The sequence below is a fragment of the Gopherus flavomarginatus genome, chromosome 1 (genome assembly GCF_025201925.1).
Source record: "Gopherus flavomarginatus isolate rGopFla2 chromosome 1, rGopFla2.mat.asm, whole genome shotgun sequence".
Taxonomy (NCBI): Eukaryota; Metazoa; Chordata; order Testudines; family Testudinidae; genus Gopherus; species Gopherus flavomarginatus.
Genome location: NC_066617.1, coordinates 92,268,290 through 92,285,351, shown reverse-complemented (window position 1 = coordinate 92,285,351; position 17,062 = coordinate 92,268,290). Strand labels below are relative to the sequence as shown.

General features: G+C 38.7%; 1 protein-coding gene across 1 annotated transcript in view; it reads left to right on the top strand.

The window, feature by feature from the left end:
- Positions 1–16,789, top strand: part of NUP205 (nucleoporin 205) — a 77,994-nt gene extending 61,205 nt beyond the window's left edge. The window contains exons 31-43 of the mRNA XM_050933881.1: positions 1,698–1,846; positions 2,860–3,051; positions 3,343–3,464; positions 4,687–4,825; positions 5,051–5,177; positions 6,256–6,332; positions 7,879–8,007; positions 8,395–8,521; positions 10,306–10,472; positions 11,370–11,493; positions 12,227–12,355; positions 13,112–13,185; positions 14,411–16,789. Coding sequence (XP_050789838.1) covers positions 1,698–1,846; positions 2,860–3,051; positions 3,343–3,464; positions 4,687–4,825; positions 5,051–5,177; positions 6,256–6,332; positions 7,879–8,007; positions 8,395–8,521; positions 10,306–10,472; positions 11,370–11,493; positions 12,227–12,355; positions 13,112–13,185; positions 14,411–14,563 — 1,709 coding nt within the window. The 3' untranslated portion in view covers positions 14,564–16,789. The remainder of the gene's footprint in view (positions 1–1,697; positions 1,847–2,859; positions 3,052–3,342; positions 3,465–4,686; positions 4,826–5,050; positions 5,178–6,255; positions 6,333–7,878; positions 8,008–8,394; positions 8,522–10,305; positions 10,473–11,369; positions 11,494–12,226; positions 12,356–13,111; positions 13,186–14,410) is intronic.
- The last annotated feature ends 273 nt before the right edge of the window (positions 16,790–17,062 follow it).

The window sequence follows — 17,062 nt, the reverse complement described above, 5'->3', positions numbered from 1 at the left end:
TAAACATTCTTTGCACTCCTGCTTAGGCACTCTCTCAATGTTTCATTTGGACTACAGGAACCTCTTAATGCTCTTTTGCGCTGCTACAATTCCTCTAGCTGCAGATGACTTGAAAGAAACTCGTTTTCAGAGCTAGTCAAGACTGCTCCTTAATCCACCAGCAGGGCTACTGGTGCCAGCTACACTTGTTCTGTTTAAGGGCTGAATTCTTTGCCTCTTCAGTATTCCTAGCCACTGCTGAATCTCAGAGCAAGGGATCAGGATCAGAAATCAAACTTGGATCTCATGCATGGTCATTCAGTCTACCACCACTATGATTTTATTAGTGCTGGGAATTGCAGTGATTGAAAGTGTCAGTAAAATTGTTACAATTTCTTTACAGTTTATTGGTTGCTTTGGAAATAACTCTTTTCCACTGGATGCATCTTGTTTGCTTCCCTTAGGATTGATTGCTTTAACCTCAGTGGAAGTTTGTTAGGTTTAATTGAAAGAGTTTGCATATATACAAGGGCGCTGGAACAATTTTTATAGTGGGGGTGCTGTGAGCTATTGAATGAAACTGTAAGTCCTATATATCGGGGTAGGCAACCTATGGCATGCATGCCAAAGGTGGCACACGAGCTGATTTTTAGTGGCACTCTCACTTCCCAAGTCCTGGCCACCGTTCCAGGGGGCTCTGCATTTTAATTTAATTTTAAATGAAGCTTCTTAAACATTTAATAAACCTTATTTACTTTACATACAACAATAGTTTAGTTATATATTATAAACTTATAGAAAGAGACCTTCTAAAAACTTTAAAATGTATTACTGGCACAAGAAACCTTAAGTTAGAGGAATAAATGAAGACTCGGAACACCACTTCTGAAAGGTTGCTGACCCCTGCTGTATATAATGCAGGAGTGGCCAACCTGAGCCTGAGAAGGAGTCAGAATTTACCAAAGTACATTGCCAAAGAGTCACTGTAATATGTCAGCAGCCCCCCTTCCACTCCCCTGAGCCTGCCGACAGCCCCCACAATCAGTCCCCTTCAATCAGCTGTTTCACATGTGCAGGAGGCTATGGGGGGAGGAAGGAGCGAGGGCATGGAAGGCTCTGGGGAAGGGCAGGAGCTTTGGGGGAAGGGGTGGAGTGGGGGCAGGGCTTGGGGCAGAGCAGGGGGTTGAGCAGTGAGCACCCCCCAGCACACTGGAAAGTTAGCATCTATAGCTCCACCCCTGGAATCAGTGCCTAGGTATGGAGCCGCATATTAACCTCTGAAGAGCCGCATGTGGCTCCGGAGCCACAGGTTGGCCATCCCTGATATAATGGAAACCACTTCAAGCCAGGGAGGGACAGTAGCAGCACCCCCCCACACCCCTAGTTCCAGGACCTATACATGCATATATATTTTATTCTACAGTAAGTTTTCCTGACAAGACCATCTGAGGGGAGGGGAGATATACATGTATACACACTCTCCCCACTTGGATGTTCTGGATAGAGTAACTGATTTTAAGACCAAATTTATTTGTACAGGAACCTTTTCACTTCAACATAAGCCCCCACAACACACACATTTAGTGAGATTATATATAGATTGTGACTACTTTAATATCCTGAAAGAAGTGGCTGCTGTTTTGCTGCCTCTAGGTTGCTGTTTTGCTGCATCAAACCACTTCATCCTTCTGCATCTTCTTTAATTCTGTTTTTCATAGCCAAGAAAACAATGTGGGAACGTCTGACAGCTCCAGAAGATGCGTTCAGTAAACTGCAGCGAGAAAACATGGCAATTATTGAAAGCTACGGGGCCGCCCTCATGGAGGTGGTCTGTAGAGATGCCTGTGATGGTCATGAGATAGGCCGGGTAAATGAGTCTATTCCCTTGTAGCTGAGAGTGTGAGAGAGAGAGAGAGTGTGTATGTTTGTTTGTTAAAGGGATGCTTTTCAACTATTTCGGTAAACATTTGATTTTTTTATTGTTATTTGGTGAGTATTACAAATATCTACTGAAATAAAAAAACCACTTGACAATTTAGATATTTAAAAAAAACTCAAAACATTATTTTGGTTTGTTCCATTGAAAAGCAATGCGTGAACCCACCTTGCTAGCTGTGCAGAAGCAGGGCCATTGTTAGAGGACAAAGCATAGGACTGGAAGCTAGAACTTCCTGAATCCAATGTCTGGATCTGATATTGACCTGCTGTTTGGGCAAATCTCTTGATTTCCCTGTGTCCCTTTCCTTCCTTACTTCAAAACTGTGTTTAAAGATAGTTTCAGGTATTTCACTGTCCTAACTTCTGTGATTTATACCATCATATTTTCAAGTTTTTAAAAACATTTCTCTTTTTTCTCTTGGTGTATGAAAGATCCTCTCATCCAGGGGAAGGAGTGAAATTGACGAGACAGGTAGTTTGGTCAAATGCGCCAGTAAACAAACTGAAGGGAGAAAATGTTTTCACTTATTTTTTCAGATATAGTGAGGTTACACGCTAGTTGTAACAAGAGTAGACTAAAAAAAAAATACAGATATTTTCAAGTAGATAAGTGTCCCTGCACTGTTTGGAAGCATTTTGAAGATATTCTAAGTATTAGTTTTGCTAGATAGAGCAATAAACAACAAAAGGAGTCAAGTTGGTTTCCTCTATACTAAAACTCCACAAACTAGATGGTGCAATAACTTCCAAATAAAAGAACAGGTTAGTATGTGGAGAAAAAATATATATTCAGTTTTGTTAAGAGGTTTCTACAAACAATGGACCAAAATAAGGTCTGAATTTCAATGTATAAACATGTTGCCTGTCTCTAGGCATGTATTAGAAATCTCAGCATTCTGGCTAATTGATTTAATTATTTTTTTGTTTGTTTGTTATTTTTAGATGCTAGCACTGGCTTTACTTGATCGCATTGTCTCAGTAGACAAGCAGCAGCAATGGCTCTTGTATCTCTCCAACAGTGGCTACCTGAAGGTGCTTGTGGATAGCCTAGCAGATGATGACTTCACTCTTCAGAGCCTACTCACGCCTCAGCCTCCTTTACTTAAAGCTCTTTACACCTATGAATCCAAAATGGTAAGAGGTCACGTGGGACTGTTTTTTTTCACAAACGAAAGTTTCTTTCGTGAGCTTCACATTCTTGATAAGTGTGCATGTCCAGTTAACAGATTACACATTTAAAAATCATATGGGCCTTTCTGTTTCTTCAATATATGCTATTTTCAACAACAGCAAAAGTTGTTCTGCATATAGTAGATCTGTTTTGGGATAGTGTTGAAAGCAAGGAGGGTAAGAACATTAATATAAATGGAGGCTCACTGTAAGTTTGCATGACGGTTTTTTCCCCTGTTCCCTTCTGTACTCTAGGCATTCTTGACCAGAGTGGCTAAAATCCAACAGGGGGCATTAGAGTTGCTGAGGTCTGGAGTGATTGTGAGGCTTGCACAGTGTCAGGTATATGACATGCGACCAGAAACAGATCGTCACGGGTAGGTGTCCATAGAGTTGGTCCTTTTAACTGAATGCTAGACCATAAAACCCATTCTTGAAGGAGGCAAAAATCACTGACTTCTGTAGTCTTTCATCCTTGTGTCAAAAATGTTTTCTCTTTAACTTTTCAGTAGCTAAATTCAAGCTGTCTTGTTGGCATAGAAAATGCCGGTTTACCAGGCATAAAGGGGTAAATTATGGTACTTTCCAGTTGGCTCCAGGATATAAAGCCCTCTAGCTTATCTGATGCTGTGAAAAGTAGTCCATAATTTTTTAAGCATAAATTAGTTTCTTCTAGTTTAGAGCTGAAGTTGCTGAAATCTACAGCAGTGAAAATTAGTGTTGTTTAAACCATTTTTCTATATATTATAGACTTAATTTTTGAAGGATTGGAGGTGGTTTGAAGGGTGTGTTTAGAGCCCATATTTGATGCATTCTCTTCCTTCCTTCCTTCCTGTAATAACACATGGAACATATAATATTGAAGTAAAATTTAATTTCCAAGTTGTTACATGATATTTGTAATTATATGTGACACAGCAACTCCATGGAGTTGTACAGTATTGTTAAATTGGTTAATTAGAGTAACCTAGACATTGCCTAACTTTCCTGGCAGGGAGTTAATGTGTCTAATTATTTTTAAGGAGCTAGCAACCAGGAGCAGGAGCTCAGATGGCCAGTGTCTTTTGGGGGTGGGGACACAATGTGCAACTTTTGGTTGTGAGGTGGCGGTGGGGGAAGAAAAGGAATAACCTGTGTGTTTAGGAAAAAATCATCTTGACTAATTTCCAATTCTAATACTCACTTTAGATTTCCAAGCAATCTTTGCAACAACAAGAGCTAAAAAATTTTTTAAAAAAAGGGAGTGGGTGGGCTTCAATAAGCATTGAGGTCTAAATATATCAGCTGGAGTTTACAAGATCTCTTGGAACCTGAAAGGAGTGTTTTAGAAGCCACTTGTTTTCAATGAGGACAAAGAAATATTGTTTTCTAGCTAGAGAATGGATGGGAAACTTCAGATCTAAAGTAGCATTCTCAGGAAGTTAAAAAGGGATCTTTGTGAAATTGGCCATATACCGGAGCCTTATAACTGCCTTAAAGAAAGAGCTATTATTGAGTATTGTGATGTTTCCATGCCCTTTAGGGTACTTGTAAACTGTCTGTTTTTGTAGCCTCCAGTTTCCTTCAACTATTGAAACTTTTCATCTTAAACCTCTTCAGAATGTTTGGAATGAGAGATCCTCCTGTCTTCATTCCTGCTCCTGTGGAGCGCTATCGACAGATTCTTCTCCCAGCCCTCCAGCTGTGCCAGGTGATCCTCACATCCAGCATGGCACAACATCTGCAGGCAGCTGGGCAGGTAAACTAAGAGGCCAAGAATTATTTTCCGGCATTGGCTGACGATACTGTTTGTTGCCAGATTATGTATAATATTTGTTCTGTCAGTAACATTTTCTTTATAATGTCTGCACCCATATGAGAAATTGCACTAAAGTTCTTATAGTAATAATTCTGATTTTATTTATTAGATTGCTATTCAATTTTTTCATCACTCATGTTTTCCTTCCTCCTTTTTGTGGTTCAGGTTTTGCAGTTTCTAATATCCCATTCAGATACTATCCAGGCTATCCTGCGGTGTCAAGATGTCAGTGCAGGATCACTTCAGGAACTAGCCTTTCTGACTGGAATAATCAGCAAAGCAGCTCTGCCTGGTAGGGTTATATCTTAGATTGCAAACACTCCGATTTTGTTACACTTGTCTGATTTAGTCACATAAGCTTGATTCTTTTTGATATACTGTCAGAGGAATAAAATGTACCATGGAAAATCTCTTCAAAATTGTATCTTATTAGAATGTATAGCTTTGGAAAGAGACATGGGAAATAATAAATAATTGTTATTGAGGCAATGAATGGTAGGTTGGCAGTGAATGTGGAATCCACAATATGTTGATGTAGGCTCGACTTGCCTGCTGCTTTTGCATAAGAATGCCTAATACTTACACAGTGTTTTCAGCCTTCTAATATTAGTCTACTACAATTCATCTTCACAATGCAACTGGGAGGTAGATACAAGGGGATTGTTCAGCTAGTCCACTTTACAACTGAGAAAACTGAGGCACAGTAAATTATTTGCCTAAAATAATCTAGTTTATTTCCTAATTGATAATATTTAGTGTTTTGTACGTTTTTATTTATAAAAGGTTTTGGGGGGGAGATACTGTAGGTTAGTGCACTAATCTCCTCTCTCTGGGGATCTACCTTCATGAAAGTAGCTATTCACTATTGTGCTGGGTTTGGTGATCTGCTCTAGACCCTTGTGGACATAGTTGGGCTCCTCCCAAATTCACCATACTATGTTTTGTCATGATTGGCAGTGTTTCCTCACAAGGGGCCTATGACTAGAATAACACTGGACATACAGTGCTGTAGGTTGTGACTGAAGTTCATTGGCTTAGATATGTGGGAAAACTTGCACAACACTGCCAGTTCTGTGCCAAGGCTTCATTTTTTTCGTAAGTGCTAAAATTCACCCCAAACCTTTATTTAAAAAAATGCATATAGTATTATTCAATAAATAATTTAATTACATAATCCTATTTCTCCTAGTAGCTACAGCTAGATCAGAACACATTCTTCACAAAAATGTTTGTGCAAAAGTTTTGTCAAAATTTCATTTTGATGGAAATTTTCTGACCAGCTTTATTAGTTAAATGTAAAATACTAAACCGTAAGTGTTTTTAATTTTAGGCCCTGCAGGTATTGTATCCTCTCATGTCTATTTTGTTAGGTGTGTTAGGTGAATTCGACATTGATCTTAATGAAGGGACGCAAATGGAGCTACAAGGGCATATAGGACGATTTCAGGTAATTGAGTTTTTTGTGTTTTAGTTCCATGTCTGTTTGGAATTTCATATTTAAATGAGAATTGCATCCTAATTTTGTACCACTTCTCATAGAACATACATCTCTTTCTCTCTAACTAAGAATTGAAAATCTTCTTCCCCCCCCGCAAAAAAAAAAAAAAAAAAAAAAAAAGAATTAAAGTCTTTGGCAAAAGGAAAATTAGATTAGAGACATTCATTTTATAGTTGAGCTTGCAGAGATCTGTAGGATTCATCTACTAGATATGAAGGAAGGTGGAGGAATTTTGAGGCCAACACCAAAATGAAGTAATTTACAAGTATTCCACTGCCACTCTCTTGTCATAGGGACATCCTCAGCTCCACTTGTTGATGTATCAGACACACCCCTAAGTCTTATTTCTTTCTTTGTCCCTTTTAAGGAGAAACCAGATATACAGTGCAGAGCAGTATGGGAGAGTAAGATAATGTGTTCTCTTGAACCCCTGATTACTGCTACTTCATAGATGAGCCAAAAGTGAGCTTGCAAGCAGTAAGAAGCTGCTGTAGTACTGATGGAACTGAGTGCTCAACTTCTGCATCCCTCAGCATGAGTCCCCCTGGAAAACCAAAGGAAGGGTTCCTGTTTTGTGCAGTTTAATTTTTTTATTAATTTAAAAATTGGGTGGCCTGAATAATACGCTTATAACAAATTGAGTGAAAAGACTGCAAGTACTGTATTCTTGCCCATATGCCACTGTGGTCATCAAGTAAGAAAAGATGACTTAATTGTTTTTCTCTGTACACCTCCCTCCCTCCAAAAGTATTTAACAGTAAGTATTTCTAAGGAGTATTTTAATAATTGCCATGTGAAACTGGTTCAGTGTTTGAGGTATATTTGGTGATCATAATAGCCCCACTTAAACTAAGAACACAACCATCCTGGTAGGTAGTTATTACTGCTGTCCTGTCAGACCATGCAGTGTACAATGTATTTAACTTGGAAATGGGCTGTTTACTTCAAATTTACACGGTTTAGTATCTTCTTGTCTAATCTTAGTTTTAGAATTTTAAAATGATTGGTGCTAATCACAATCCACTGTGATAACATTGGGCCTTTTTCGGGAAACTGAAAACATGAGAAGGGTTTGAAGACATTTATCTCCAGTGTGTTTTCAGATGACATACTGGATATAGTCTAACTAAACTGGACATTTCCGAACTGTGGTAATTTCTCAGAAATTAAGATTGGGTCCCATTGTGGTCCTTTAAAAGTACCATTTGCTTTCACATTGATTGAAGGACAGACCAAAAGTAAATTTATATTCTTTGTGATTTAAATATTTTAAGAAATATGAGTTTAAATTTAGCTTACAAAATTACTCCTGTAATGTGAAATGCTTAATTTGTATTACTGCTTCTTGTGTGATAGAATAGATAGTAAAGGGTTAATGAGAGCTGTAAGATTATTATTATTAATGCAAATGTATCATTTTTATTGCTTGTAAATATCAAAGGAATTTTTTAACTCTTTGGCTAAGACACTAACCTAAGTTTGATCCTTGTCACAGCGCCAGTGCTTAGGACTTCTGAGTCGGTTTGGCGGTTCAGACAGACTCCATCAGTTTAAACTGCAAGATGATAATGCTGAGGGAGACAGAGTGAGCAAGAGGGATGAGATTGAGTTGGCCATGCAGCAGGTGAGGACATTGGGGAACAAAGTTACATCTTTACAGCACTGCTAAAATCATCAATTGAGAATTGTAAGATACCTGGCATGGCTGATTTATAGCCATTTCTAGTTGTCATACTAATATATGCAGTTTGAAGAGTTCTGAAAATACACCTCTACCCCAATACAACGTTATCCAATATAACAATAATTTGGATATAAGGCGGTAAAGCACTGCTGGGGGGGTGGGGTGGGGGGCTGCGCGCTCCAGTGGATCAAAGCAAGTTCGATATAACGCAGTAAGATTTTTTGGCTTCCAAGCACAGCGTTATATCAGGGTAGAGGTTGTAATATTGTCTACCCACTATTTCATCAGTTTTACTTGTATTGACTTGCTGTGATTCCTCTTCTATAGATCTGTGCAAATGTAATGGAATACTGCCAGTCACTTATGTTACAGTGTGCCCCCACCTTTCAGCACACAGTTTGTCTGTTCACTCCTAGTCTGTCAGAGTCAACCAACCGAGATGGACCCCGTCAAGGTGAGTTTGTGGTTGACTTCTTTGTATGTATCCGAGACTGAATTGTGAAAGTGGGACTGATAGCAGGTAATACACCTTATTCATGACATGTGCAATGTGCCTTTTCTAACTTATTGGAGATGTTAATTGTGCCAAACTGCAAAAAATTGGAGGATGGGGTGGCATGAGATTGACTGTCAGAAAATTTAGTGTATTAAAACTGTGACGAACTAGGAATGTTCTTAATGTTTTCTCTAAATACTGTGTTGGTGCCTCAGTGTCCCCTAGGCAGTTCTTAAGTATCTGGCAGAGCAAGGGCCAGTGCACCTAAATGCCTGGCACTCTGTCTCCTAGCAACTGATGGCCTGGGCCCTTCCCCTTCAAAGATGCCAGCTGAAGGTGTTGGAGACAAAGGGATCAGGTGACCTCCTGGCCCGGGAAAGGAGCTGAGCAGAGAGGAGGGGCTGGGAGGGGTGGTTAGTCTGGAGCTGGCTGGGGATGAGGACTGAAGTGCAGACGTGGGGGGTCTGGTTCACTGCCCCCCAGAATGGACCGAGCTGAGGGGTCCGGTTCGCTGTATCTGCAAGCTCTGTTTTAGACCCTGTTCCTGTCATCAAATAAACCTCTGTTTTACTGGCTGGCTGAGAGTCACGTCTGACTGCAAAGTGGGGGTGCAGGACCCTGTGGCTTCCCCAGGACCCCACTGAGGTGAGCTCGCTGTGGGAAGCACACGGAGGGGCAGAGGATGCTGAATGCTCCAAGGAGAGACCCAGGAGGTGAAGCCGTGTGAGATTCTTGCCCTGAACAAGTCTGCTCCAAGGGAGAGGAGGCTCCCCAAAGTCCTGACTGGCTTGGTGGGGAGCAATTCCAGAGCATCGCCTGGTGACTACGTGACAAAAACAATACACCACCAATACCAACAGTGGAAATTAAGTTTTTCTTGGCAGTAAATAATTTGCAGTGCTATTAGAAAGAAATGGTACTGTATTATCTCTAAGTTGTCATTGTGATACATATGCCTTGATCCAACCAGTGACTTATTTTCCATTTGATTGTCTTATATGTGTAAGAACATGTTTTTTAAGAATTCTCCTCTTCCCCTGTTAGAGCAGCCATCTTAAAACGTGTAGAATTACTATTACTATAAAAATTAGGTTTGTGAGACCTTTGAAGCCTGAGTTAGTTCAGTGAAATATTTTAGGTAGCATGTTCACTATTGAGAGTGATCTATGGTGGAAAGCTGGAGTGATAAATGGATTGGGTTTATGTGAAGTCATTTGTTTTTTAGCCTTTCAGCATCCCAGAATGACTGTCAGAGGACTCTCAGAATTCTAGGGTTTAATGACCCTGACCTGTTGTGCAAAGCATGGAAGTAATCTTTTGTGGCTAACGTATACCCCCAGTGCTCCTACTATGGTTTGGAATAATGATCTGCACCACAGCTGAAATTTCCCCTTGTAGGGCATACAATGTTAAGCTCTTTTTGTTGCCACTGATTAACAGGGAGGGAGACTGGATGTGAGCTCTGCATAATGCAGAAATTATAAGGTTTCATGACAAAAGAAAATGTGGGGAATTGAATGCTAACAGCTGTCTGCTTGCCTGCTATGTGTCAGCAAGAGATGAAATCACTGAGCTTTGTCCTAGGATCTCATTTGTAATAAGTATGGCCCACATATCCAAAATAAAGTTTACCAATACTTACTTATCCTTGACGCTATGGTGGTGACAAACAGTACAGAATAAGCTGCATAGCTGTGAGGCTTCAGAGAACTTGTTTTAACTTGGATGGTGATCTCCCCTAGATACACAAGCACCCGTGGTCCCATATTGGCGCCTGCCTGGCTTGGGCATCATTGTCTATCTGCTGAAACAGAACGCTAATGATTTCTTCAGTTACTATGATAGCCACCGTCAGAATGTTAACAAGCTACAGAATGTGGAGCAGCTCCCACCAGATGAGATAAAGGAGGTAACAGATTCTGTAGGCTTTATCGTGAACAGTCAGAAGTATCTGTTGTCTGTAAATAAACTAGATGTAGAAACATCTGTAGTATTGAACTGTGACATCTTATACTTGTTCCTTTTTACTGTTGGGGAGTGGGGTAGTGTTGGAGTTGACAAACTGGGAATTAAATGGCCGTGGAAGTGGTCATTTATATTAGGATCAAAAAATGTCAGGTTAAGTTTTGTGGAGGGTACTGAGTGGATATTTACTGTGAATTATATTGGAAACTATTACTACTGGCACTCTTAAAGATCAGCATGACATAGCTCAGTTGTTTGAGCATTGATCTGCTAAACCCAGGGTTGTGAGTTCAATCCTTGAGGGGGCCACTTAGGGATCTGGGGCAAAAGTTGGTCCTGCTAGTGAAGGCAGGGGGCTGGAGTCGATGACCTTTCAAGGTCCCTTCCAGTTCTAGGAGACTGGTATATCTCCAGTTATTACCTTTATTATTATGAGACTGGTCACCACTGATATCTCGTGACTGGCCAGGCAGACAAAATAAGTAGACATTAAAAAGTTGTGAGTTTCCCATCAGTTTCTGCAGCAATGATTGGGTTACAGAGGGGAGGATAATTGAACTGAAGATAAGTGACCATTTTTCCACCAACGTGAACTGATAAAATAGTTTTGATCCTGAAGGAATACTTTAGATTTTGCCAGAAAGTTGTGGTGTAGGACTTGATTTCTTTGTTTTTTGTGGTGACTAGGGTGGGGAGAGAGGGAGGATAAGAGAGAGAGAGAACTTCCCCAGGAGAAAAAATTCTGCAAGGCTGTTATAGATATTTTCTTGACTTTTAACACTTTTTGTTCTGGTTTGCTGCATAATGTTGGATCTTTGTGCATCTTTTCTTCTTGCCATAGCTGTGTCAGTCAGTGATGCCAGCTGGGGTAGACAAAATTTCTACTGCCCAAAAATATGTTTTGGCAAGACGGCGTCTGGTAAAGCTGATAAACAATCGGGCCAAGTTGCTTTCCCTATGTTCCTGTATCCTTTTGGAATTATGACAGCTCCAATGGTGACACTCCAGAAAAACTGAAAAAGTCGGCTGAGAAATGAGAGTAGTTTGTTTTATTGCCTACCCATCAATTGGGTTTCAGACCACTTTTAAACGATGCCAATCCTAGGAAAGAAGATATTGATAATTAAATCAGTTGATAGGAGCCACATGTTCCTCTATGCTCAGCATTTAAACATTTATTTTCTGGTTGTGGTAGCAGCTCTGAAGGAAAGTCATTAATAACACAGCATTGTCTCCATAGAAGTCAACAACAAATAAAGTTAATTGGTCTGATTAGGATGGTGATTCTCCTCCATTGTGATGAAGTGGAATTACAGTTGAACAACAAAGCCCTTAGAGCTGGAAGCAGGTAACAGTAAAAGGAATCAAGGGTATAGATCCACCAAGCATGCTGTCAGGATGTACATGCCATGTGAGTAACTTGGAACTACGGTTGTGAAAAAAATGGAGGGCTATGGCAACTAGGAGCTGTCTATCGGAGTCATTTTGGTCCCCAAAGAACAGATCTGTTGGTCCCCAGTCTTGCAAACACAGGCTTAACTTTACCCATATGAGTAGGCCCATTGCAATCATTATCACATGCACCGAGTTAAACATGCATGGAGCTTTTTGCAACATCAGAGCTTTCTTTTGAAACCTCTGATAGGGCTACAATCTAAAATCAGCAACTTTAGTCTCCTTCACTGAGCATGTCTACAGATATCATAGAAACATGCCTCTTTATTCTTTGGCGTCACCTGGAATACTATTTATTGCATTGCACCCCTACCGATTCCCAAGATTCGCTGCTGGCCTCCAGGACTTCATTTAAGAGCAGGAGGCTACAAGGTAATATTTCTCAAACCCCAAGGTGCCTTTTCATTAGTTTGTAAACTAAACATAAAAATATCTAACAATATCAAGAGATTGAACACCAAAATTAAGGTTTTCTGAAATAGATTTTTAAAAAACTTAACATTAATAACGTTTTACTAATTTGTAATTAAAAGTTTTGGTTTGGATTTAAACATACCCATGCAGTATTTGCAGCCCAAATATTGCAGCATTGTAGTTGTGGATGAGAAGTAAAAAGTGAGTGTGTCTAGAAACAAGAGAAACCAACTAGTCTTGTTTCTGTTGGTCAAACTGAGTGAAATTGAAAAAGTAAAAAAGTAATAATGGTGAAAAGTAACTTATATATTTTTAAAAATGTTTTCAAATGTAATAATTGAAGGTGATATTAAGAACCGATGTAAGGACATTTGTTTTCTAAAAGTATTTTTAACTTAATACAGTATTAACTCACCAGTGGATTTGGTGAGGAAAGGAAAAAAGGGAAGGAAAGATAATATGGGGAGGGTTATTGTAGCTGACCATGCCATGTTGTGTAATTCAGGGTTATATGAAGTTACTACACTAATGGCTGAGAGAGAATTCATCAATAGGTCAAGAAGGATCAATTGTGATTTTCTCTTGATCTTTGTTTAACTTTCTGTTACGTTCAAAATAGGCATTTGGTGTGTTAACCTTGCTTCATACCTGCACATATATGGTATTCACCAGCAGGTGGAATGTAGAATTTAAATTTGTGAATTTTATTCCAAGATTCCTTCAGTTTGGAACCTAATTTGGATTTCAGAAATGGGAAGAATCGAGTGAGCCAGCATGACATAGATCAGGTGAGATGGAGCAGATAAAATATTCTTAATTACAGCATACCTCATGTGTTGCTAACATGACGTTATTGTCAGCAGTCTGTCTATAGTTTCCATGTTTAGGAGTGATCTGCGAAACCTTGCTGCTAAATGCTTAGTTGAACTACAAATAGGGTGTAACACGATTTTTCAAAAGGTATTTGGCAATGATAACGGTATCAGTTGCACTGCTATACATGTATTTTTGAATCATGCACACAACCATGTTAATGCACAAAATCTAGAACATTGCAAATGAAATACCAAGGTCCAAATTACAGAAAAAAATATTTTTTCTTATTCTCTTGTAAATTAGACTAATCAGCTGCAGCTGTTTAATAATTTGCTTCTGAAATAAATTGTCAGTTGTCCTTGAAGGATGGCTAGTTTGGTGTATTGAAGACAGGGTTCCTAGTTTCTTGTGATGCTGTAGCTGTTCATTTTTGGTCAGCTGCAGATGGACTATAGTGAAGAGAGAAGAAGGGGAGCTGACTATGATGTAGCTAAGAAATTGCCACTGCTTATGTAGAACCTAAAATAATTTGTGCTGTTTGGAGGTACAGCCAGCAAAACCAGCACATGTTAGTTAATGATCTGTTCTCAGAACTATGCGAACATAAATCCTTGATGTTTGTATGCAAATAAGAAAATAAAAACTTTTTTGTTTCAATCATGATTAACAGTATACAGAGTTGTAAAATAAGGTGCATACGCTTTTGTGACTATACCCAACCACTCAAGAGAATATATACAATAACGTCCTACAACGTCTAGAATTCAGCTCTTTTTTTAAATAGCCTTTTCCCTCAGTAATAACAAAACATGTTTTTCAATATATGGATTTTTGTTATACAGCCTGCAACATATATTGAGAATTTTGCCTGTAAGGGCAACGCTCCACTACAATTCCTTAATTTAAGAAGTCAAGTTATATAACACTAAGGCTCTGATTTGCCAAACAAGCATGTGCTTAGACTGCAGCACACAAGTAGTATTTTAAAAGTAAAAACATATACATGTGTTTAAAATGTATTTGCCAAACTAGATTTCCCTTACCCCCCATATTTATATTCTAAGAGGGGGCTTGAACCAATGGAAGGGGGTGTGGCATGGGTAAGGGTGATTGGTGTTGATTAATGATGAAAAGACCTCCTTTTACAAGAGGACCAGACACAACTGTCAATTTTACCAAATTTCTTCTCTTTCTCAGCTTCAGATTGAAGCCACCAACAGCTTTGGTGAATCTCTGCAGAAGAAGCTCCTTGATATTGAAGGGTTATACTCGAAAGTCCGGTCACGCTATACTTTCATTCAAGCACTTGTCAGACGTATCCGTGGTCTACTAAGGGTATCAAGGACCTAAAGGACTCCTCCTCATGCTGCTTGCCTCCACAAGTAACAAACCCGGGCAAATTGCCTTAAACTCAGATTTTGTAGAACTTGTCTTTTCTAAATTATGGCCAAAAATATTTTGTTACTTTTTTTTTCTTATCACTAATTAATCAGTTTTGTGTATTCTTTCTTGCCTACTGCCATCCTTACGGAAAAATAAAGGATTTTTTTAAAGGTGCATTATGGTCACTGTAAGAGAATAGACAGAAAACACTGGAAATACAATGGAAAATTTAACAAGAATCTCAAGCTTTGTATTTGGGAAATCTGCACACATCCATGTGATTTGAAAGAAATGCGAAACTGCCAGGCCCCATTTATGGTGTTCTCACTGATGCTGCCTCCACACTCTGGATCACACACTTACTGGAAATGCTGATTTCTTGGTCTGGTTCTTGAGAACAAGATGTGTGTGTCCTTCTCAAAATGGATTGCTTGGTGGAAGGCCATTATTCCTTCCATGACTAGCCTGCTTCTGTTAACTTCTTGACTTGTTCCCTTCCAATAAACATGAATGTATATATGAGCATTTGTACAATTCTAGGTGCTGAGGAAATGGTGAAGTACGTGGAGGGGGGCTGACCCATGCTGGGAAATGTGATCGGAAAAGCTGAGGTCTATTCACTTGCTTCTCCTATGTGGCCTTTAGTAGGTCTTAGGCCTCCTTTTAGGTTCATTCCTATTTGCTAACTTGCCAGGCATTGGGCATAAAGATACATGAGGGACAGAATGAAATTTGTGACAAAAGAGGAAACACACCTGAACATTGGGTTTGGCCCATAAGAGGAAAAAGAGAGATACCAAAATCTTCTTTTACACAGAGAAGAATAGTAAATCAACTCTAGTATACATTGCCATTGGAACTCTTTAATACTTTCCATATATTGTCTTTAACACAGACTATTCATATTTGCAGGTGAGTGCTGTCTTTTCTAAATGTCCATTGCCTAGTGTTTTTTTTTATTCACAATTAATAATTGCTCACTTTGTCATCAGTTTGTGTTGTATAGTAGATTGGTATATTTGTCTGGCTGGGATTATTTTATGGTCCAGTCTTTCAGTTTGTGGTTATTACTGGTTTTGAAAGAATAGTGTTAGATACAAATTGTTTATTCTTTAATGAAGTCTTGGTGATTCTCAACCATTTCCCTTCTCTTCCTTATACACCCACCTATCCCACAAAATGAAGAAAGTAAGTGGACAGGACTCCCTATGAAGATAATTCAAAAATATAATTCTGGAAATCTGCTGTCTTAATGTACTTTACTGCACCTTGGAAAACTGTGATATGGTAACTGACTAGTATTTGTTCAAAATACTTCAAGAACAGATTAAGGGAATTCTTTAATTTTTGCCAATAATAATTCCCTATTAGGTCAGGACTTCAGAATGCCAGGGAAATTAACTTTCATCTACACCAACATAAACAGGTGGTGCTGTAACTTTTCAAATTCTGGTTTACTCTTTGGATAATACATTTTGTAATAATTTGCCACATTTTTACCATGTTTTATAAAATAGTAGACCCTATTGCCCAAGGATCTATTGTATGCATTATCTGAAACCATTCTTTTTTGTTCTCTCAATTAAAAAACAGAGGCATGCATCCATTTTTCCTGTTCCTGGCCACCCTGCTTGTATTTAACAATCCTGATAACTGCACCCATATTATTAATATTCTTACATACCAAATCAACAGTAATTATGTTATTTAGATTAGAAACTCTTTAGGTCAGGGAACCTTATGAAGATAGGTGTCTGTAGAGCACCTACCATACTGTTAATGCTGTACAAATCGATAGCAGCTTTTTCTGGGCTGCAAGCCTAACACTATACTGACTGGTCATAGTGATTTCAGGAATGACCTACATGGAAAAAATGAACATTTTAATCTGTGTCCACAGTTATTTAATCATATTAATTAAAATTCCATGTTTACACTACTGAGACATCTTGGAAAGAGATGTCTTTTTTTTTTTTTAAACCCACGCAGGAGCAGAAAGCAGTGGGTTTTGTTTTACTTTTTGTTTGATATATGCTTTAGTTTTGTCCTGTTTTAAAAAAAAAGAATAATATGAATAGCTGTGGAAAAAAATACATGGCTTGTGATTAGTTAATATCTAAGCTTTTCTATGATGTTTATTAAGCTGTAAAAGTATTGTTCATATACTCCACTGCAATAAACATTTCAATTTAACTGGAATTCTTGCTGCTACTAAATAAGGGAAATAAGTGTAAGTAGCAATAACTGCTATTAATAACCTAATTTAATATTAGTGAAGATTCTGGTATTGAATGGCTCAGTGTCCCTTAAGAGTGGTTAAATGAGGGGATGTGGCTAAAATACATGTTTAAGTGGGCTGCACAGTATTTAGATGTTATTCTAAAGGATCATTTGTTAAATAAATCCCTGTTGTGTGATATTTTTTTTAATTTGTTATATTGCAGTAGAGTGATACAAGTCCTCTGA